We start from the raw sequence: 22,728 nt of genomic DNA, 5'->3' as shown, positions 1-22,728 counted from the left end.
GGAAGCCGTTCTATAGTGTTTGTATTGGGAAGCCTGCCTTTCATCTCAGCCTTGGCTGCTGCTGCTGCTGCTATGTGTTAGGTGCAGTTTTAAACTGACAAATGCTCTAGTCTTGCTGATGTTTATAGAAGCTTCACGGAGACGTAAAGCTGCACTGTTGACACACGGTGCAATTCAGTTGTTGATAACTGTACTCATCACTGCATTGCCATTACTTTTCTGTTCTGGAACAGTGGGTTCTTTCCATTATATCTCAGATTCCACCTTCTGTACCACCACATGAATTGGTTAGTGGTGGTAATGAGGAGGAGACAAAACTGTGCCAAACCTCAGTTGGTTGAAAAGTGCATCCGGCCCCCTGCATTTTTCATCAAATAGGATTCTGGAGATAGGAATGCGCTCCTCAGAGAGGTCCACCTGGCTCCGTCGGCCAGGCCAAGACCTTTTTATTTAAATGTTATTTTAATTAATTGTTAAATTATTTATTGCCTGGATGTGTCCAATTTTTATATTTTTGTATTGTTATTTATTTGCTGGAAGCCGCTCCGAGCCTTATGCGAATGGGGCAGAATACAGGTATCCCAAATAAATAAATAAATAAACATTATATTCTTTCACTGTAGATCCCATGTTGACTATTATCTTAGGTCAACAACAGAGGGGGTCTTACAGGCAATATTTCTGTGGACTAGCTTGTTGTAAGCATATAAGATCAAGGAAGCTAAATGTCCTAAGCCTATCAAAACTGCCTTGTCTTCAGTGGGGGTATGTCCAAAGCAAAACATCTACAGAATACAGCTTGTATTTCATTGTAACAGACAATCCACTGCCCACGTAAGTGTTCACATGATGTGGGCAAGAGCAAGTGCAAGTATTTGACACAGAGTATATTTGTTGTTTTTATTAAAGAAGATAACTTTGAGAAAGTCACTCTGCAGAAGAATTAATGTGGGATGTAAATGGTGGCTTTCAGATGCCAGGTCCCATCGCCTTCATTTCCAGTGGTTATACTGGGTGGTCCAACATACTTGTATCTGGAAGGTACAAGCTTGTACAAGAGTGGTGTAAGTATCATAGAAATGGCAGCTATACCCTATTCTTTGTAGTCCTATGCCTCATGGCCTGAAATAGTTCAAAAGAGCTCCAGAGCTTTAAAAAACATGTGGTTGGGATTTAGGATGCTATAAAGTACTTGCAAGATTGTATGTGTTTCATTTTGCTGAGCCCTTGGGATTTTCCAGGTCCAAATGGGTTAGCTCCAAATTAATAAAATGTGTTACTAATTTAAAAAGAGAATGTGAGAAAGTGAGAAGCTCTTTTGTACACACATCTATTACACTCTGCTCCCATTGAGGACCGTTTGCTCAAGTTTCCACTAGCACTGATTTTAACAGAGCCAGGATTAAGTCTGCACAAGCTCAAAGTAAAGAATTAAAATAGTGACTATTTCTCACATTCACCAAAATAAAAATGTTCACATTCCTTTTCTAGTTGATTCTGAAGTTGTAAAAAACACTACTTTCACAGCAAGTTAGTGTTGCACTTATTGTGTTTTATTACATGCTGGCATCTGCTGCCCTATATGTTCTAAGACATTTGGGGGATGTGTCTATGCCCATTATTCCAGGCAGCTGCCACTGGATGGCATGAAGCCATACCTAGTATTTCTGGTCAGCAGAACAGTTTTAAGGGCCCAGCCTACCTAGACAAGGCTTGCAGGTTGGGAATGTTTGGATTCAGAGCTACTTTCAGACTTTCGGGTACTGGCAGTCTCCAAGAGCATTTCTGCCCAGTTTTCAACTGGTAGTTCCCTGGGAGAGATGGTTCCAGTCATGCCAGTACAAACCTCAGAAGACAGTGATACTGCATTACTGTGCAGTGTGCTTTGTCACAGCCTTCCGCAACAAGCTGCCCTCCAGATGCAATGCTCTACGACTGCCATCATCCCTGACTGATGCCATGCTGGGGTTGATGGGGGTTGCAATCCACCACTTCTGGAGAGCTGGGCAAGGCTGGTCTATTGAAAGTGTGTCCAGAAATTCCAGCTGCTTCAAAATATATTTGAAAGGTTTTCAGTTAGAGACCCTTTAACAGGCGTTTGCTGCTGATTCATTTCCAGGTGTATTCAGAATACCAGCCAGATGACTCCAGGAGCTGTAGCCCGAAGTCTTGCTGACAAGCGTCATTCTCAAGAGCTAGAGCCACGGGCTATAGCAACCAGCCTCCTCGGGGACCCTGCAGGCCTTCTCCTAATTTCCTTTTTGCAATTCCCTCCCCGCAACTACACGTCTGTTTTGGGCGGGTGTATGCGTGCATCACAGAAAACAGATAACCGTTCGCTTCCTGCACAAGCTGGCTGAGAAGTCCTGGCCGCTGTCAGTTCACTCGCAGGCAGGTTTTGCGGGGATCCGCTGCAGCGCGGAGAGGGGAGGCGCACGAGCGCGCCGCGATCCTGCGCTGTGCGTGGAAACTTGCCTCGCCGAGTTGGCCGGGACTTGCTCACCGGCAAAGGTGCACCGAGTTGTAGCGCTCAGCGGCGGGGAAGACGTCGCCATCGACGCCGGGCGGCGGCAGCCTCCGCCAGGGTTGCAAGAAAGGCCGGGCTTCCCGCCCCGTCGCCTCTCGCCGGCATGTGGGCGTGTTCCCAAGCGGGGTAGGCGCGGCTGGCGCGGCGGCCACTTCCCTCCCTCCCCTCCCCTCCCCAAGTTTGTGCGTGTTTTTGAAAACAGGCACGAGCGCCCGCCCGACTTGCGCCGCTGCAGCCGCGGCGGCCTGGGCAGCCTCGCAGGCGTGGCCGGAGCGCGATGAAGGGCCGGCGGCGCTGGAGGTGGCGCTGGCAGCACCGGCGCTTCGCGCTGGGCTTGGCGCTCTACACGCTGCTGCTCCTGCTGCTGGTGTCCTACTTGCTGGACTACGGAGCCGGCGGGAGGGGGCGCGCGGGCGAGGAGCTGCTGCTGCCCCGCCGCTGCCCCAGCCTGGCGGAGGCGCTGGGGGACTGGGGCTGGGAAGAGCAGCGGCAGCAGCAGCAGCAGCCGCCGCCGCCCGCCGAAGCCGCGGCGGCCGGCCCGGACGCGGCGCCGAACGGGACGACGGGCGCGGCCGGGCCGGGCAGCCGCGCGGGGGGAAAGCGGCACATTTACCTGCACGCCACCTGGCGCACCGGCTCGTCCTTCCTGGGCGAGCTCTTCAACCAGCACCCGGACGTGTTCTACCTGTACGAGCCCATGTGGCACCTGTGGCAGGCGCTCTACCCGGGCGACGCGCTGAGCCTGCAGGGCGCGCTGCGGGACATGATGCGCTCGCTGTTCCGCTGCGACTTCTCCGTGCTGCGCCTGTACGCGTCGCCGCCCGGCCCCCGCGACCCGCTCGCGCTCTTCCCGGCCGCCGCGCCTGAGGGCAGCCCGCGCAACCTCAGCACGGCCAGCATCTTCGGCTGGCGGACCAACAAGGTGATCTGCTCGGCGCCGCTGTGCCCCGACGCGCCCCGGCCCCGCGCCGAGGTGGGCCTCGTCGACGGCGCCGCCTGCGAGCAGAGCTGCCCGCCCCGGGCGCTGCGGGAGCTGGAGGCCGAGTGCCGCAAGTACCCGGTGATGGTGATAAAGGACGTGAGGCTGCTGGAGCTGGGCGCGCTGCTGCCGCTGCTGCGCGACCCCGACCTGGACCTGCGCGTCGTCCAGCTCTTCCGCGACCCGCGCGCCGTGCACAACTCGCGCCTGAAGGCCAAGCAGTCGCTGCTCCGGGAGAGCATCCAGGTGCTGCGGAGCCGCCACCGCGCCGAGCCCCGGGGACTCCTCCGTCGGCAGCTGCTGCTGCCGCCCGCAGCCGCGGCCCTGGCCGGCGTCGGCGGCGTCCGGGCGCACCAGCAGCACCGCGCGGAGTTCTTTCTGGGCGGCGCCCTCGAGGTGATCTGCCAGGCCTGGCTGCGCGACCTGCTGCTGGCGCGGCGCGCCCCGGACTGGCTGCGCGCCCGCTACACGCAGCTGCGCTACGAGGACCTGGTGCTGGAGCCGCGCGCCACGCTGCGCCGCCTGCTGCGCTTCGCCGACCTGCCCTCGCCGGCCGCCCTCGAGGACTTCGTGCTCAACATGACGCGCGGCGCCGCCTACTCCTCCGAGCGGCCCTTCCTCATCTCCGCCCGCGACGCGCGCGAAGCCGTCCACGCCTGGCGGGAGCGCCTCAGCCGCGAGCAGGTGCGCCAGGTGGAGGCTGCCTGCGGCGAGGCCATGGACCTCCTCGCGTACCCGCTCAGCGGCGAGGAGGGCGGCCGGCGCGAGGCCATCGGGGGGCGCCCGAGCGCTCCTCCACGCCCAGGTAGAGTTTCACTTGCCTTCGGCTTCCGCCACTTTCCCGCGGGGGATGCGTTCCCTTGCTTTTGCAGGAGAGCCCAGCAGGGGAGCATCTAGCGGGCCAGTGCGATTACTAGTAGGTTCCGTGCCTGGCCTGCAGACTGTTTGGGAGGAATTGCCATGCCTCTTTCAAAAATCGGGATGCTTCAAACCAGGACCCATTCCTTGGGCTCATGGTCACAAGGCATTGTGCACCTGTCTTTTCCTCAACTTTTTTCTTTTAGTGAGGAAAGGGATGGAGGGACTGGTGGGAAACCTCAGAGGGCTACTAATTGGACTTCTTGTTTGTATCCTTAACACTGCCTCCATAACATTCTCTGTGTGAGAGGCAGAAGTGTGAGGCACGATAAAAGCCTGATTTGGAAGCAGTCTCTGTGTAGCACTGTTCAGCTCTCAGTCTAAAGGAAGCCCCATAAAGTTTGAACATATGGATGGGGGCAGAATTCAGAAAGAATGAAATGCACACCGCCACCTGGGCCCTTGGTTTTAGCAAATAGGCTGTAAGTACTCTGATTATCTGTGAGTGGCAGCTACTTTATTTGCAGCAAGTATTAGGACCATAAAATATCACACTGCAGGGTAGTGATACTGACAGCAAAGGAAATCACATGTCCTGGATGCCAATTCTTGATGATTATCGAGCATGGGTTAAACCGCTGAGCCACTGGGCTGTTTGATCAAAAGATCAACAGTTTGAATCCGCAGACGGGGTGAATTCCCGTACTCTGTCCCAGCTCCTGCCAACCTTGCAGTTCGAAAGCATGCAAATGCAAGGAGATAAAAAGGTACCCCTTTGGTGGGAAAGTAACAGCATTCCATGCACTTCGGTGTTTAGTCATGCCAGCCACATGACCACGGAGACTGTCTGCGGACAAACGCTGGCGCCCTCGGCTAGGAAACAGAGATGAGCACCACCCCCAAGAGTCAGACATGACTGGACTTTAATGTCATGGGGAAACTTTTACCTTTTTATGCAGCAGACTGGTTTCAGAATCATGCTTGGCTGTGGTTTTTGTGCCTAATATGAGACATCTCTCAATAATGTGGTGTACATACTCTGCACATATGCAAAGTCATCATGTTTAGGATTGTGCATGTTTTAGAACTAAGCCTTCAGAGATGCATGCAGCAATCAAACATGCAATTCTATAATGTGAACACTGAAATAAGTCACAGTGAAATTAATGGGACCTTCTTGCAAGTAAATGTGATTAGGACCACTGACTGAATCTTATAAAAGACCACATTGTATTTTGTTCAGTCTGGTTATTGGGCAGAGATTAAAAAAGAATCTGAAAGATTAAGAAAAAGGGTCTCTGTGCAAAGCAAGGAATTCCATCAATGAAAAATGTAGCAATGTCTGCAGGAAAGTAGATCCCATGGGTTTCCATTGGATTTGCTTTCAAGGATTTACTCATAGGATTGAACCCTAAATTGTTTTTTTTTAATCAGTTCCCCTTTGGAGATTTTCTGAACAATACAGGAAAAGCAAACTAATGTGTATCTATTGCTTAAAGCCAGAATAGGCAATTTGGTTCTCCAGATGTTTTGGACTACAGCTTCATAACCCCAAACCATTGGATGTACTGTTGTCTTTGATGATAGTCTTTAAAGCTGCTACCCTATGAATAAATATGCTCCAGAATGGCTTATCAGAAAGCCCTGCTCAGCTCAAGCCACAACTCAGGACTGTGGCTTCCTTAATGGAATCCATCCATCCATTAGTTTGTTGTCTTCTGCTTTTCACTCTCTTTGTCATTTTTCCTTCTGGAGAAAGTTCTGACTTGGTTTGATCTAGGACCCACTTGTTCATCTTTATATTCACAAAAATATACAGCACCATGTTTCAAATGCATCATTATTTTTCCAATCGGCTTTCTTCACTCTCCAGCTTTCAGCATGTACAAAGTGATCAGGAATGCAGTAGTGTGAATGAACTTGGCCTTGGACTCTAATATTTTAATCCTTAGCTTCCATGTAGCCTGAAGTGCCTGATCCTGCCTAATTTTGGAAGCTAAGTAGGGTTGGGCCTGGTTGTAAACCTGGATGGGTGACTTAAAGTGTTGCGAACCACCGAGAACGTTTCAGCTACAAGCAGTAAAGAAATGTAACATCATAATAATGTATTTGAATCTTCCTTCATTGCTGCCCTTCCAAGTCTCAGTCTACTATTTCCTTGGCCACAGGCTCCTTTTGAATTGATAGCTAAGCCAAAGTATTCAAAATCATTCACAATTTCAGTATCTTAATTGTTGACACTAAAAGTTGTGTGATTCTCCTGATTTTTGCTTTCTTATTGTTCAACTGCAGTTCTGCCTTTGCACTTTTTTCCTTCACTTTCATCAGAAATCATTTCAGTTATTGCTCCTTCCTGCCAGTAGTATGGTATCATTTGTATATCTTATTCATGTCTCTTGTGCAATTTTGAGCCCTTCTTTTTCTGATCCTAGTCCAGCTTTCCCAATGATACGTTCTGTGTACCATTTGAGTAGCTAAGGAAATAAAATACACCCTTGTCTGATGGCGTTGCCTATAGGAAACCATTCTGATTCTCAATATTCTGTCCTAACAGCAGCTTTTTGTACACAATACAGGCCATGCATCAGAACAATGAAGTACTGAGGATGGGCCCATTTCTTTTAGAACCATCCATAGTGTGTTCTGATCCAGACAGTCAAAGGCTTGCTGTATAGTCTATAAAGCATAAACTGATCTTCTGAAAATATTAGTGCACTCCACTAGCTAATGTGTATTTGTGGTATGAGCTAGAGTGCCTCTTCCTTTTTTTCAAATCAGGTTTGAACATCAGCCACTTCTTGCTCCTTGTTGGGTAATATTTTGTGTTGCAACATCTTGAGCATCATTTTGCTGGCATGGGAAATTAGTGCAATGGTCCTACAGTTGATGCACTCTTTTGTTTCTCCTTTCTTTAGGATTGGAATATGTATTGAACATTTCCAGGCTGTTGTTTTTTTCCGTATTTGTTGACATACCATAGTTAAAATTTGGACTGGTTCAGTCTCTGTAGTGCATAATAGTTCTATTGGTATCCTGACTACTGTGAGTTCTTTATTCCTTCCAAGTGCTTTCAGAGTGACTTTCACTTCACTTTCCAATATTGGAACTCCATTATTATTACAATTATTATTTATTACAATTCTATACCACCCATAGCTGAAACTGTCTGGGTGGTTCACCAAGGGGATATAAAAACATTTAAAACAGTACATAAACCATTTGAAACATTTCAACATTAATAAAATACATTAAAATACTGTAATGGTTCTTCAGTACTGTAATGGTTCCGGCCAAGAAGAGCGGAAAAGGGCACCTGGATAAACCCATCAGGCCCCTGGATAACAAGGGAGATCTTTAAAGGCTTCATAGGATTCCTCTCAAAGAAGTTTGTCATCCTTTATCTCTTATGCTTAGTAACTTTTTATATTGTGTCCATCTTTTCTTTATTTTGTCCTGTTCAGATAGTATGTCCTACTGTTGGTTTTTCAGCATTGCTAAGCTAGGTTTGAATTTCTCTTTGATAGCTGGATGCAATTCACAGTTTGCTCTTGAAGTTTAGGAAGGTATAAAACTGTGGGCCTGTATGAAACAGTCAGATAAAGGTTTGGATGGGGCATCTCCCCTTGCACTAGGTTGTACATGAAATACACATGTTGCTTTTGGACCACCAGTAAGCTTTTGGCAACAGTGAAGTTGAAAGGTGTTTCCATTTAAAAGATGTCCGTCTGTTTAGTGTTTTTAAATAGTCACACACCTTAGACAAGCAAAGACTTGACATTCAGTTCATTGTATCTTACCTGGTAACATAAGCCTAAACACATTGCAAAGAGTTCTAGGAAATGCCAAGTATGAGAATTCGCTGTTGCTGTGATCCGCTTATTTCAGAAGTGGGGCAGGGAAAGGTCCATGGAGATCTCCAAGAGACCCTCCTGGGAAAAAGTTTTGATTCCCAGATTCCTGACTGATGATGTGCACCCTATTGCTATAATGACATCCTCTCACATTTTAAATGGTGGCTGGCATACAAACAAATCTAAATGCTTGTTAACATTTTCCTGTCAACCTTGGCAAGCTCAGTGGGAAGACTTTTGTTGTTCTTGCTGTAATTGCTGCAGACTTTGAATTGTGGGTGAGGGCTTGTAGGGGAGGAGGCAGGTTGGAGTTAAAACATTTTAGTAAACTTTCAGGGGCTATTTAGGTTTACAATCACACTTGTGTAGATGTTATTTTGACATAGAGATCAGATTGTGGATCTCAAATCAAGACTATCTGGGATCAAGAATAATCCTGCATATTAACATTTAACATACAATGATTTATATTATTATCACCACCATCACAGAAGGGCACTTTAGAATCTCTCTGTGTTTTTTAATTATTACCATAGGTTTTGTAACAATACAACTGTCCTGTAATGGCCTTTAGAATTCTATGCATGTTTCCATGAAACATGTGGGTGTATATACACAAAGAAGTGAGTCATACTGAACTTTGGGAGACGTTTTGAAATTAAACACACATAATCAGTCATATATATCCATTTACCTAGAAGTAAGTTCCACCAAACTCAATGATTCTTTCTTCTAGATAGACATGCATAGGATTGCCAAGCTAAATTATAGCATAGTTTTCATCATCTTCTTCACAAATGCATGCATTTCATAATGGAAGCATAAGCAGAAGAGTGAACATATTTCTCTCTTCCTGGACCTATGCGTGATTTGATAAAAATAGGGCTCTTAACTCTTTCCATTTTGCCTGCCCTTTCAAAGCTTTTGTGAAAAGCAGCTTCTGTTCTCACTTCCACAAAACTATTCCAGTTACTAATGTGGTATGAGTTACAGACAGGAGTAGAATTTTGCCCCTGAGGCCACACAAATAGATACTTGGCAGCATTCTGTCCTACTTCCTTCCTTTTCTTTAGCCCGCCTACTGCAGAGAAAACTGTGCATAAACTTAAATTCCTCAAACAAGGCGATCTTTAAACACCTGTGTAAGCATTGGCATGGTAGTGGCAGGCAAATGCATTTATTTAGATGGAGCTGTGGCCAAACAAGATGCTTATAGGATCCTGGGCCTAATATAGAACAAAAAGCCACTTTCTAGATGCACTGCAAAGATTTAAGCTGCCATTAAGGAGGAAACATTTTTCTTCCTTTCTCACATAGTATAGTTTCACTATGAGCATTTTTCTTTCATTGTGTTCCCTGTAACTCCAGCATATTTTTACATCCCAGCCATAGGTAATATCTGGAGTAATTGAGTGCTAGGGGTGGCCACTTTTAAAAATCTCCAGCAGGAAGATTAAAAAGAGACAGAGAGAAGAATGGCAATTATACAAAGCATAATACAGAGCTTTGGGGGGAAGCAATTACTGGAGGGGATTATGGCAAATGACTGAAAGGAGCCTATTTATGGGCTTGAAACAATAAATGTACTGTAAATCATTCAAGTGATAATTTGGGTGTGCTGAGAAAGAGAAAGCTTGCAAGATAGTCACAATACCGACAAGGTTTCTGCCTTGAAATTTGGTAGGGTTTAAACACACAGACTGCTTCACATGCAACCTCTACATTGATAGAAAAACCGGAGAAGCTCAAATTCTTCAGGCATTCATTGGTGACAGCAAATGAATAGTCCCGGTTTTTCCACATAAGGGCACTGTGCCATTTGAGAATTTCTTGTTTATTTGCAGCATGCCTTGTTTGTCTGAAAAGCCAACTGCATTTTTAAAGTGCTTGGAATGGGGGTGTGATGCCAAGAGACTACTGGGCAGTGTCCTACTGTGATGTAAGAGTCTAAGAATACATTTTCAGTTAGAACTTCTAATGACCCCAGGATTTAAGCATAAACAGGCCTCCTGCGAGGGGGAAGTGGAGAGTTTTAAGCACAGCTGCATAACAACCTGGTAGAATCTCAGGGATATAACCCACAAAGCATGTATTTCATTATTGAGACAAAACAATTACACCACAAATTGGGACTGAGTACACAAGCATCATCACTCCAGAGTCTTAGAAACACAGGACAGTGCCAAAAAACAGGGCATATTTAGCTGCTTCGGCTAAGGTTTGGCTTGGTCTCTTTCCATTGCTTCAAATGTTTTGAAGTAATACCATGAAAAGCATTGTGAAACGAGAAATAAGGTATTCATCAACTTGAGGCATGCCAATATGAGGAAAATCTGGGGTTTCCCCCCAGAGTTTAACAGCATACATTAGCAGAATATGCTGCTTTTGAGCTTATTGATTTTACTTGTAGAAATCCACCCAGAGGTTATTGCTGCAATGTATATTATATTGGAAGGTATTATACCCTCTGTGTGCTCATTGGCAATGCAACTGGAAGGTGAGAAAAGTGCATCAGCATAGCAATTTCTCATTGGTGGTTGAAATTCTGCCAATATTACTTTTGTTAGTGCATGATAAACAGGAAGGAGTGGGTATTCTATTCTGCATGTGCCTATTCAATGTATTTTACTGTGTTGTAAGCCGCCCCGAGGCTTCGGCAAGGGGCGGCATAGAAATGTAATAATAATAATAATAATAATAATAATAATAATAATCAAACATACTTGCTCAGAAGTAAGCTCAGTGTGGCTGACTCAAATAGGCAGGTGTCAGATTGTATCCTGAGTTGCAAGATGTTGAACCTAAAAAAGATGATTCCAGGCAGTGTTATTGCATCCAGGACACACAGCTTCTCTGGGATTCTTTTCCCAGAGGACTATTATGGAATGTACCTACTTGTCTGAAACAAGGAACAATTCTGTGTGTCTGAAAATGAATGACTGTGCATGGTGCTGACTGGCTAGCTGCATGCCAGTCAGCTCCAGGCGTGTGCTAACAAGAAAATGGCTGGTCCTACACAACTAGGGCGGCATGGTGTTGTCCCCACCTGAGAGAGTTTTGTTAGAGAAAAGCCACCTTGTTTGGGACTTGCTGTATCATCCAAAGTTGGATGACATGACCCATAAGGGTTGGGGAAACAAGCACCAAACAAGCGAGCCACTTGGCCAGAAGTCCCATGGCACACACAGGAAGCTGTCTTCAGCTTTCTGCCAACTGGCACCACTCCTTCGAGACCCGCTCAGGGTTTGGGGAAACCAGGTCCAGTGGCACCACTGTTTCTGCCACACATGTGGCCCCTCAAGACTCACACAGGGCCAGAGGTGCCACTGGACAGCAGAGCCTGGCCTGCAGGCCGCCTGCAACCTTGGCAGCACAGCAGACAAAGGGGCTGTGTTCTCACTGGCCTACTCCCAGGTAAACCTAGGAGAACATGCCTCTTCTCCCCTCGCTTTCTGGCACAACGGCCCTCCAATTCCACAGGAAAGAAGAGGCATTTTCTGGGTGTATCAGGAAGAACACTGGCTGATCACAGTGGCGATTTCTCCCACCAGGCCCTCTGTGCCGCATGCAGGGTACAAGAAGCATGTTCTTCTGGCACCCCCTGGAGGAGGACCAGGAGGGAGAAAGGAAGAGCATTTTCTGGGCTCGATCCAGAGGAGGGACACAAAGAAAAGAGGAAAGAATCCCTAAACAAACCTAAACTTCTGTGCAATAATGGTTTTAGGAAAGTACATATTTCTATGAAAGTACATATAAAATATATTTTATAAAAATAAGAATATGGCAAACATTATTGTACAATATGAATATTCAATAAGCAATCCTTTAATGACACTGTGATTTCCTTTATCAAAGCTGGTTTCTATTCAAGACTGTGCACATTTAGAAAGCCCTTTCCCAAATTTATTTATTTATTTGGAGAACTTATATGCCACCCCATCCGCATAAGCCTCGGATGACTTATGGCTAATCTATTGCAGCCATAACGGTCTTCATCAATGGGAAAAATATACTAAACATAAATTGCAGCCTTATTATCTTATATTTAAAATAACTTGTATAAATGTATCATTCAGAACCCGTTTCTCCAGAACAACATAATTAAAAAGTCATTGTTAATTGAAAGGATAAGTTGTTTTTCCCACTGCCACATGTTCAAATTAGCTAACTCTGAGGTAAATTTACCCCGCCTCCCATAGCTGTGCCCCAACTTTACCAGTAATATTCACCCTCAGATTGAAAAAAAAAATGGAATTACAGTCATGTTTTGTTAAGTGTCAACCCAGAGGTGGCCCAGGAGAATAACCTCCTGCTGACCACACTGTGTGATGTGGGGAAGAGCACATTTTCCTCAGTCTTCCCTGAGGAGGCCCGGAACATACCTATTTGCTGCTGTGAAAAAAGCCGCTTTCTGCTTGGTCTTTCCAGGAGGAAGCCAGGCAGGATGGTGTGTGTCCCCATCACTGCTGGTCCTGGCGGAGAGGAGCTGCAGAACAGTCCTTCCCTGACCCTGGGGCACTTTTGAGCAGCTGTCATTCCCGCTTCCGTCCTTGAGTGCTCCCACACTGGTGTGAAGACTGGAGGGGAGCTGCCTCAGAATGGCCACTGTGCCCAGCTATTTGTGGGGCACATCATTGGTGCTGGAGGGAACGAGCCACACTTGGTAGCGTTCAGCACAGCGTGTTGTGCAAGCCCAGCCAACATCTTCAGCAGTCCCTGGAGTGATTGTGCACCTTATTTAAAGCTGCCTTTAAAAAGAGAGAAGAAAACCAGTAAGACAAAAATGAACTAAATAAATAAATTAGACACCCTGCCTGAGCCAAATGGGCAGATAAAGAAGGATGGTTTCATGTTTCACTATCTTTCCTGTTATGTCACTTTGAATATAAAGTCAGCTGAAAGACAAGCTTGGGTTGCTCAGAGAAAGATTTCCAATGAGGGCCTAAAGTGATGGGAAGGTTTCTGTGGGGAAATGTGTCCCTTTAGACAACTGAAGTGCCAGGTTATTCTTTGCAGGAAAGGCAAAAAGCAGCACTTTGAATTGTGCCTGCCAACAAGCTGGAAAACGATGAAGATCTTTAACTTTGGGCTATTAATACTATAGTACCAGTAGTCAATCGAGCTCTGCGCTAGATTAAATTTCTGAATACTTTTCAGAGGCAATCCTATGTATAATGCACTGCAGTAATCCCACATGGATGCTGCCAGAACATGTAGAAGGAGAATTTCCTGGAAAGAGTGATAACCTTATTTATTTAAGGATGTGATTAGCACACATGGTTTCTGACAGATAAGTAGTAACCTTTTTCCTTTATACTTGCTTTCTTCAAGAATTTTTTTTTAAAAATGTACATTTACCAATTTAAAAGCCAGGGGCTTCATTTCATTTTAAAAACAGAAATAGGAACCTTTTCTGCATGAATTTGACACTAGATTAGGGAACTGGTATTCATACTCAAATAAGCAATACCCAGTTGCCACAGAGTTTGGTAAATTCTTCATGGGATAATTTGCTAAAAGGAAAAGCAAGGATTTGACAGTGTCAATACATATAAATCAGATAAGTGGGAGATACCTTCTCTGCTATAATATCTGCTTAGCATGATGCTGTCAGGTGGATAAGACAGTGACTGCAATCCAGGGAATAATTAATCCTGTCTTGTCATACTGATTAGTTTAGATTTTCACTGAAAGGGGGCCAAGCACATCACTGAATTGTGCAGTCTGTAATGGTTTGAGGCCTCTGGATATGCTGAAAAATAGCCAGGGCTGTGAAAAATGCTTTTTCAGGATGGGTGTTCAGTGGGGCCAGTCTTACTGACTTGACCCTTCAAGCTCCTTAATGAGTTGATAATCATATGCTGATCTGTGCTGGTGCATTTCCTGACTGTTGAAGCAATAGAGGGTAATTGTACCTTTGGGTGCTGAGAGGGGCACATTGCATTTCCAAATTAACATGTTTTCCTGGTCTTAGAAAGGAGATCCCTGTATGGATGGAGGGCTCTGGGTATGTAGCTGAGTAGATTTGCATCTGCATCTGCACCCCCAGCAACAGCAGAACGCTGCACTGGCTGCATGTGTCTTTTGATGGGAAGCCCTGCTGGATCAGATGAAAGGCCTGTCTAGTCCAGCATCCTGTTTCCCACCATGGCCCATGAGAAGCCCACAAACAGGATATAAGGTCAATAGCCCTCTGCTGCTGCTGTTGTTCTCCAGCATGTTGCTGCTAATCCTGGAGATAGCACGCTCTCATCATGACCAGCTGTTTTTGAAAACTTTATCTTCCACTTGCTGAGGGATGCATATGCCAAAGGATACCCATATATGAGCCAACCTCTTCCCAATCAGTCCTGTAGTACAATGTTCCCCTTTTGCTCTCTCTCTCTCTCTCTCTCCCCCTTCTTCCCCCTCTCCTCCACATTTTCAATATTTCTCATACTTGCATTAAGTCACAGCAATGGAATGATAATTATTCCAGTATTTTGCCATAAGCAATTTGACAACTATATGCAGGACACCTGTATTTGCTGACAGCTAACAATATTAAGGAAATTAATGCTAACAAAAAAAATTAAGCAAATGCTTAAATCTGTGCCTCTGATATAAATGGGACTTTAAAGTGCTTAAGGCTTGTTGGACTATGTTTACAAGTAATGCCCCCACCACCACCACCCGTGTAGCTGCCAGTCATGTAAGACTAATTATTAGGGATTAGTCAAAGTAGGTTATTTCCTCTTCAGGTATTCATGTGGGTAAACTTGTTCCTGGTGACACTCCTGCAAATCCTTTGCTTTTAAAGGGTTTAACTAGATGTAACTGAAGTGGTTAGAGGATGAGGGGGAAATTCCTTTTCCTACCCCCACCTCTCACAAGAAGAGAAAGTATCTACCTCCTTGGTATTCTGTTCTGGCAGCTCAGCTCTAACAGGAGTAAAACCTTAAAACTTATACATTCATATTGATTCCCATAAGACAATGGCAGACTTTTCCCCCTTGGAAGTGATAAGAAGGTGGGAGAAGCCAGAAGTATTTCTGGAGCTTCCTTTTTGCTTACAGCCTCTTCAGTGGGTACTTCCAGACTTTGGGACTCCAGGTTTAGGGTGGTTGAGTTGGTACCCTCTTGACCTTCCTCAAGCAAACTGAGACATTTGTATTCAGACATGTAAACAGCTCTATAGAGGAAGTGGGCTTTAGTTGGTTGGGTGGTCTCTATTTTTGTTGTTGTGCTTTTAAATTTGTTTTTATGGGTTTATTTTTATGCCTTCATTATATTTTGCTTTTAATCTGTATTGCGTTATTAGTTACCTTGAGTGCATTTTTGTCAGGAAGGTGGAATATAATAAACAATGAATAAATACTGGATCATCAGGGAGGAATTGGATCTTAGGAAGTGGAATCTGATGTTGGGGAAGGAAGTGCAGTGAAACGATCTCTTTATCCTTTCCAAATTGAAATGCTGGAAGTGATTTATTTCATGGCATTTTCCTGTGTAATTCTAAATTTTTGCAGGCTGGATGGTTAGTATTCAGTTGAGAAAGATAAAGCTCTGGTACTTTTATGATGTAGCCTATGAGAAAAGGATGCGTAACCACATATTGCTTTCTTTCATAGTGCGTAGATAGAAATCTAAGTAAATCAGATAAGGGCGGATGCTGAGTGTTGTGCTTTGAGATTGGGAAAACAGGAAAGGTGATTTTCATGTTATCATTTTAAAATCAAATGTGTGTACATGTGCACTTGCATTTGTAAAGAACTCTGCATTAGACCAAGTGGAAAAAAGGCTAATGAAAATAAAATGTATTCCTTATTTTGAGTCCTGAGGGTACATGCATGTTTTCTCCAGTGCAAAGCTATTCCTTTTCAGTCACTTGGTCCTTGCAGGATTGGCTCAGACAAGTATTTACTATGCTGTACAGTGCAATCTGGTGCATACCCATTTAGAAGTAAACTCCATGTACAGTGGTACTTGCTGGCAGATGGGTGGTTGTACAGAATGGCAGCCCCACAGAGCTCAAAGAACCAAGCAGGTGACTATCCATGAAAATTGGGTTTACTTAAATGCATAGTGGCCATACCATGAGACTGATAAGAGGGCAAGGGGTTAGGGGAATAAAAACAACAGAAACACACATGCTGATAGAAGCAGTGTATATAGATATATGTATAGAGAGATCCAGGTTGCTTAAAGATAGGTGTTTATCTACTTCTGGTGTATAAATGTGCATTTTTAGAGTGCTTTCACTGATTTTTGTGTGTCTTAAAGAATCATCCAGCTGCAGCTTGTGACCTTGGCTTCACCACAGTTCACCCTGATTAACCTCATACCGCTGAGATGTCTAGCAAGGTATTTAGCACCAGGAAAGCACTGAAAAGTTAAGCTCTGACAGTGACCTATATTACCACCTAGCAAAGCTATATGTGTACATTTCGTCAGTTACTTAACTGAAAATAAATGGGTACTCTGACTTCTACACTCTGTTCTTAAAGAAATCAAAATTGATAGATAATTTACAGAAGATTTTAGCCGTAATCTGGTGGAGGCAATGCATAATTTTGTACATCACTATCATATGCCCGGTTAATCATTTTTTCCTCTAAGTTAACAGATCTGAATATTGACTCAGTTCACACAATTAAACAAATCAGGGTTTCTTAAGTGTGGGTTATATAGGAGCATGCCTGTGTGAAGGTGCAGGTGTCCTGGTTCCTTACTACTTACCTGTTTCTGGTGCTCCAGACAAGCAAGGGATGTTGCTAAATTGTTTCCCATGATGTGACACAGTGTGGAACTCTTTGCTGTTGAGAGGGAAAAACCCAGAGTTATAACCTTAGAGCATATCTCTGGTTCAAACTCTGGGTTGGTTTTCCTTCAACAATGGAGAATTCTGAGTTTGCACATTGCAGAGAACAACCCACAGATGACCATAAACTGCTTAATGCATCAGAAGCAGACAAGCTGTCAAGAGCCAGGATATTTCCTTATTTCAGTGCATCCCCAAATAACCAATGGTTAACATATTCTAGTTTGTTTAATTGTGTAAACTGGCTCAGTGTTTTGGGCTGTCTGTTTTTCTTATGGGGGAGTTACGCCAAACCCTTGATACATTTAGTTGCCATTTTCTTTACATTTTCCACCTCTATAGCATTCTTTGGGTAGTACAGTGACCAAAACTATACCTAGCTAGTTACCAGTGTTGCACAGTCATTGATTTGTATAATGACATTATGATAGAAGCAGTTGTATTTTCAGCTTCTTTTCTAATCATCTCTATCATGAATTTTGTCTTTTTCATAATAGTCACTTCTTATGCTTCCTATGTCACCTAGTACTATGGGGTTTTTTTCACATCTCTTTTTCTTCTTTCACATTTAGCTGCTGTTGGAGAAGAACATTAATGAATCTATTCTTTATTGGAACCTGTCAGAGCTATCTATATAATATGCAAGATTAATGTGAGATATAGTACCCGGAGTCACTGCCAAGAAATGAATTTTTAAAAGCATTTTCCTTTAATACAGTATGTGACCTGGAAGAAAATGAAGTATACTATGCATCATTTAAAATAATTCTTTGTTCCCCAGTAACCATAGACTAGAATAAACCTGATTTTGTCAAGTATGGTTTCAATCTGAAGTAATTTCACAGAAATAAAATGCTCCCTCTTAACTATAATCCTTATAATGACTTTGATAAATAAAGTTGGACCTTTACATCTCTGGGGATAAAATATCCATTGCTCAGTTGAATTCAGTCTTCATAATAGTTGCTTTCTCAATATAGCATTTCATGAAAATAAGTCCCAGAAAACTGTTAATGTTAAATTAAAAACTTAAATTGATGTCTGTTTCTCAGATACAAGATAAGTATGTTAAGGTTTTGTTTAATCCACTTTCTTTGGATGAAAGTAAAATATTGAACACGATACCACAGAAGGCTTACTTAAAGATGTTGACCATTTCAGAAGAGAGTGATCCAACAGAGGAGAAAGAAAAATATGGCTGTTTGGAAATGGTTCTTGATTAAAGATGAACAGACTCTCTTCTTGTACTTTTTGGTCAACTGTGACCTTGCCACGATCATTTCCAGACTAACCACACATTTAATTTAAAGCATGCCAAACATTAATATGACATTGAAAATGCAAGGAAGGTAGGATCAAGAAAAGAAAATAGCTGTTGGAGCTACTGGCAAAACTTGACAAATAATACCTTGTTCGAAATGTGGTTTTTTATTGAGCGATGTTAAATCTGTTTCGTAAGTGAGGCTGCTTAGTTGATTCTAGCAGTCTGAGATTTCCGGTGGTTTCATCCAAATCATGTCTTTTGCTAGCAGTTGTGCATTACTGAAGAACAGCATAATTGTGGTCAGGAAAGAGAAACAGGCTTTTTTTGGACTAAGGAACAGTATGCATCTTGTGCAGCTTTCAGATGAGTTTTGGCTTAAGCAGGGGTGGAGAATTGTGGCTTAAGTTCCTGGGCCAAATTCAATTTTGGAGAAACTTTTCAGAACCACATTGCAGGAATGGTTGCTGCAATTACTGCAGATGCTAGGATATTATAGCTCAAAAGTTCTTTCTGCCAGTAAGCAAAGCCTTACGCGTGGGCTTCCAAGCGTTTAATATGGGGGGAAACTGCATGGAATCTAGGAAACCACCAAAGTTACCTGTGACTGGGAAGGCAGGTGGGCTAGGAGGAAAGGGTTGGCACCATACGGGGAACGCTGCAGGGCCAGATTTGGCTCTCAGCCTGAGGTTCCCCACCCTTCACTTTAAAAGATAGCAGGAACAGTAGAGTCCTATATAATTTCACAAACCTCTTTTCTTTATCCCTTAATCCCAGGCTGTCCCCAGCTGGGTATCAATGTTGTGAGTCATTTTGTTTTGTTTTGAAATTCCAAATACCACAAAAAAGAAGGGCAACTCCTCAATTATGTTTTATAGGAATTACCCAGTAAAATTTGCAAAACGCATTGCTTAAACTATGCTTTCACCATTACATGCTATTATTGTATATGTCACTGCTCTATTTGGAGACACCCTTGGTAACTAATGGAATAACATTGGTGTTATTTGCTTAAGGGGTCTTGAACTGCAGTTGCAGACTGCTTTTCTGCAGTTCCATGTAGTAACTGCAGATAGTAATTTTTGCCTGACTTTCCTTTCTATGCTTGCTGTAGGGAATGTAAAGATCAAACCTGAATTTGAATGTAAGACCCCCCTAACCCTGCAAAATGAGAAAAAACAAACAAAAACAAAACATGTCTGTGGCTTACGAAGTATTTCCAATATCTTGCTGAACATAGTTCTGAAGCAAAATAGTATCTCAACAGAGCCCTTGTGTTTTTCTGGCCTAAAAGGCTATTTCTTGATCTGCTTGGATTAAGCATTGATAAGAATGGCTTCGCTACATTAAATTTTTGTTGCTCACCTTAGTCCATGTGTGCTCAGTTTTCCCAAGGCAGTGTTAATCTGCATTCTGTAGTACAACACAGCATGTAAATTTGGCACTGCCAAGTTACCAGGTCTACTTTCTACTGTTGCTATAACCCAGAAACTTTTGTGAAATGCAACTGTAAGTTGAAGAAAAGGGATAAAAAGACACACCATGGTACCTATGTTCCTTATAATACTTGTTTAAAATAGTATGTAATGAACCAATGACAGTTAATTGGAAAAAGCAAATGCAGGCTTGCTTTTGTCCCATGAACAAACCACTTGAGAGATGTATGTGTAGCCCTTGTGACTCTAGGTCAGCTCAAACATGTGGCTATTCAAACATAGAAAGTGGCCTCATACAGAGCCAAACCAGTGGTCCATCCAGCTCACTGTTGTCCACTCAGGAGAAGATGCATTCTGCTAGTGAGCTACCACCCTGCCATGTCTTTCTGGTTAGCTTTTATGTTGTTTTAGAAAGGACATGGGAAGCTGCCTTTATGCCAAGCCAGACCGCTAGCCCCCTTAGCCCTGTATTTCTACACACTACCACTGACCCACACTGCATGAATTGCTGAAACCACACAGCTTCTGACACTTAAGGTATTATTACTGTATCTGAGAAGCCAGTCAGAGCAAAGGAACAACTGTGCTCCAAAAGGAATGGCCATGCCTGCAGAAATGCAAAACCATTTATTCTTTCCAGTAATAGTTTTCAAACCGATGATGCTAAGGAGTTTTAGGTCTGCCAGGTGTTTAACAGTGTTTTTCCTACCGAGATGTAACACAGCATAATCTGAAAAGAACATGATTAGCTGAATGGAAGTGTCAGTCCTGCCTTGCTACAACACCTGGGTTTGCAATGTTAATGCATGCATTTGACTAAAAAAAAACATGTTCTGATCCAAACTTTGGACTTGTTCTCACCTCTGCAGGCTAATTGGCTGGAAGCTGACATATCACACAGGGAATGGAAAGGAGCTATGCATTCCATAGACACTGGAAACATCAGTCAATTGCGATGTCTACTGTAAATCCTGCATGGCAGCAGAAGAAATGGACTAGCTTTATGGAAAAGGACATTATAAAGAGAATTTCCCATAAGGAAAATAACATGGTGCAATATGACAACTGTGGCCCTCCACTTTTGAAGTGCTTTATATTTCATCTTAAATCTACCAGTAGTGTGTTGTCAATTGTAATGGTACTGCTTATGACAAGACCTTTACACGCACACACACACACACACACTGTCAGTACTTGGACAATCATCTACTGTGTGAAGTGCAACACAAGTATAAATGTGTTTAGAACTCTTTCCACTTCCTGTTAATGTCACATGGAGGAAAATTCAGCACAACACCGAGATTCAAAGCTCACACTATTAGTGGTATAGGGTAAATGGTTGATGTGTTAGTAGTTATGAAGAAATTTACACACACTCTGTCCTTCCTTTTTCTCCTCTCTCCCATTTGACTTTGTTTCTTAAAATTAAGTTTATCTGTAATGAACATGATCTTAGCAGTAATGTGACTCACCAAGTGAAAACTGCTGATGAAAAGCTAGACACAGCAACTGTAAACCATTTCTTTTTATTATAAATGCTCAGGCTGCGACACATCTGCTGAAACACAAAATTCCCCATCCAGCTTATTTAAGAAAAAAATACAGTAATGGAGAATAAGTAAATTGAATTTAAACTGACATCCTGTTGACCAATAACTGAACTGAAACTGGCCTTCAGATGTCAGAAAGTCCACAAGGCAAATCTAAATTTGAGAAGAGGCTTTCATTATTCAAAGTAAAGCTACATATTCTGTAACTGAGGATCCATTTTTAAAAGTAACTTTTTCCTTTTAACGGAGGATTAATTGATGAACATGAGTTTGCCTGCTAAATTCTCACCAGAGCACCTACTTGGGCTTTTAAGGTACCCAACCACAGAAGTGGTCTCCACTGACAGGTAAGTGTGGTCTTCTCAGGTTATCTTACTCTGTTCCAGAATTAGCAAGACAGTAGATACTTCCAGACAGAAATCTAGTATTGCCAGTCAGAAGGGATTATGCACCTGTTCTGTCTTTTCCTCCATAACAAATTGTCTGTGATAAGAAAAAGATGGAAGATGTGATATATTTGCAAATGGAAGATGATATCTACCCTCTTCCCCAGTGAATTGGTGAGAGCAGTGGTGTGACTGAAGTCTCATCTAGCCTCAAAGTTTACAAAATAGGTTAAAACCAGGACCAGCCTTTTAGGATGTATCAGATGCTTTTCAGCTAGGTCTCCAAGCTGTGTGCCTAGCTTTTCACTTGAATTGCAACATGGTGACAGACTGCTAATCTTTGCAGTCTTCTAGAACAAATATTCTTAACTGTGTTAACCACAGTCAAATATACCTCTATTATTGCAAACAAGGCACAGTCATACTCAGACTTAGTTAGAAATTGAGTGTAGAAATAAGGCTGCAGCACTTGCTCTGTCTTATGCTGTTGTTGAGTAGAGATTACTCAGAAACGAGTGTAAGTAAGATTGAAGCCATAGACTTTCACCATGGGATGGTCTTTCTTTCTTTCTTTCTTTCTTTCTTTCTTTCTTTCTTTCTTTCTTTCTGTACTGTGGTAGGATCATTATGGAACAAGTTCATATTTCAGTAATTAACAAGTACAGACCTTAACCTAATTTGACTATAGATCAAGCAGTGCTTGTTCTTTGATGTTCAATAGGCACCAAATTCACCAACTAAATACAGTGAATCTCACAAAATAAAACAGTGTACTATTCCATTTCTTCCTTGCATTACTTGGAACTCTGGGCAGGCGTTCAGTATGCCTTAATGTTTGACTTGGTAATGAATTAGGGATACTCCTGTTTGCATATAGGCCCCCAACAAGAGGAGCTGGCCTACTAACAGTAAATGCATAGAGACTGTTAAATGCTGTGCTTCAAATGTAATTCTTTCTGGTAGAGAAAGAGAAGAGATGCAATGAAGAACCTAGGTCTTTAACACTATGTGGATTTGCCTTCCCTTTTTCTATAACTTGGCTTTGAAAGGAAGTATGTTAAAGTGATTAGAGTATCACAT

At 43.4% G+C, this 22,728-nt stretch overlaps 1 protein-coding gene across 1 annotated transcript; it reads left to right on the top strand.

Annotated features, from left to right (window-relative positions):
* The first annotated feature begins 2,804 nt into the window (after positions 1-2,804).
* CHST7 (carbohydrate sulfotransferase 7) lies at positions 2,805-22,429 on the top strand. The gene is made up of 2 exons (XM_044431087.1): positions 2,805-4,311; positions 20,582-22,429. The coding sequence occupies exons 1-2, from the start codon at positions 2,805-2,807 to the stop codon at positions 20,584-20,586; spliced, it is 1,512 nt and encodes a 503-aa protein (XP_044287022.1). The 3' UTR covers positions 20,587-22,429.
* Positions 22,430-22,728: the final 299 nt, after the last annotated feature.

This window comes from Varanus komodoensis, unplaced genomic scaffold (genome assembly GCF_004798865.1).
Source record: "Varanus komodoensis strain SLA01 unplaced genomic scaffold, ASM479886v1 scaffold1, whole genome shotgun sequence".
Taxonomy (NCBI): Eukaryota; Metazoa; Chordata; class Lepidosauria; order Squamata; family Varanidae; genus Varanus; species Varanus komodoensis.
This window is presented reverse-complemented; position numbering and strand designations above follow the sequence as displayed.

Coding starts and splice junctions, on each gene's coding strand:
- CHST7 (XM_044431087.1), top strand. CDS start 2,805: ATGAAGGGCCGGCGGCGCTGGAGGTGGCGCTGGCAGCACCGGCGCTTC.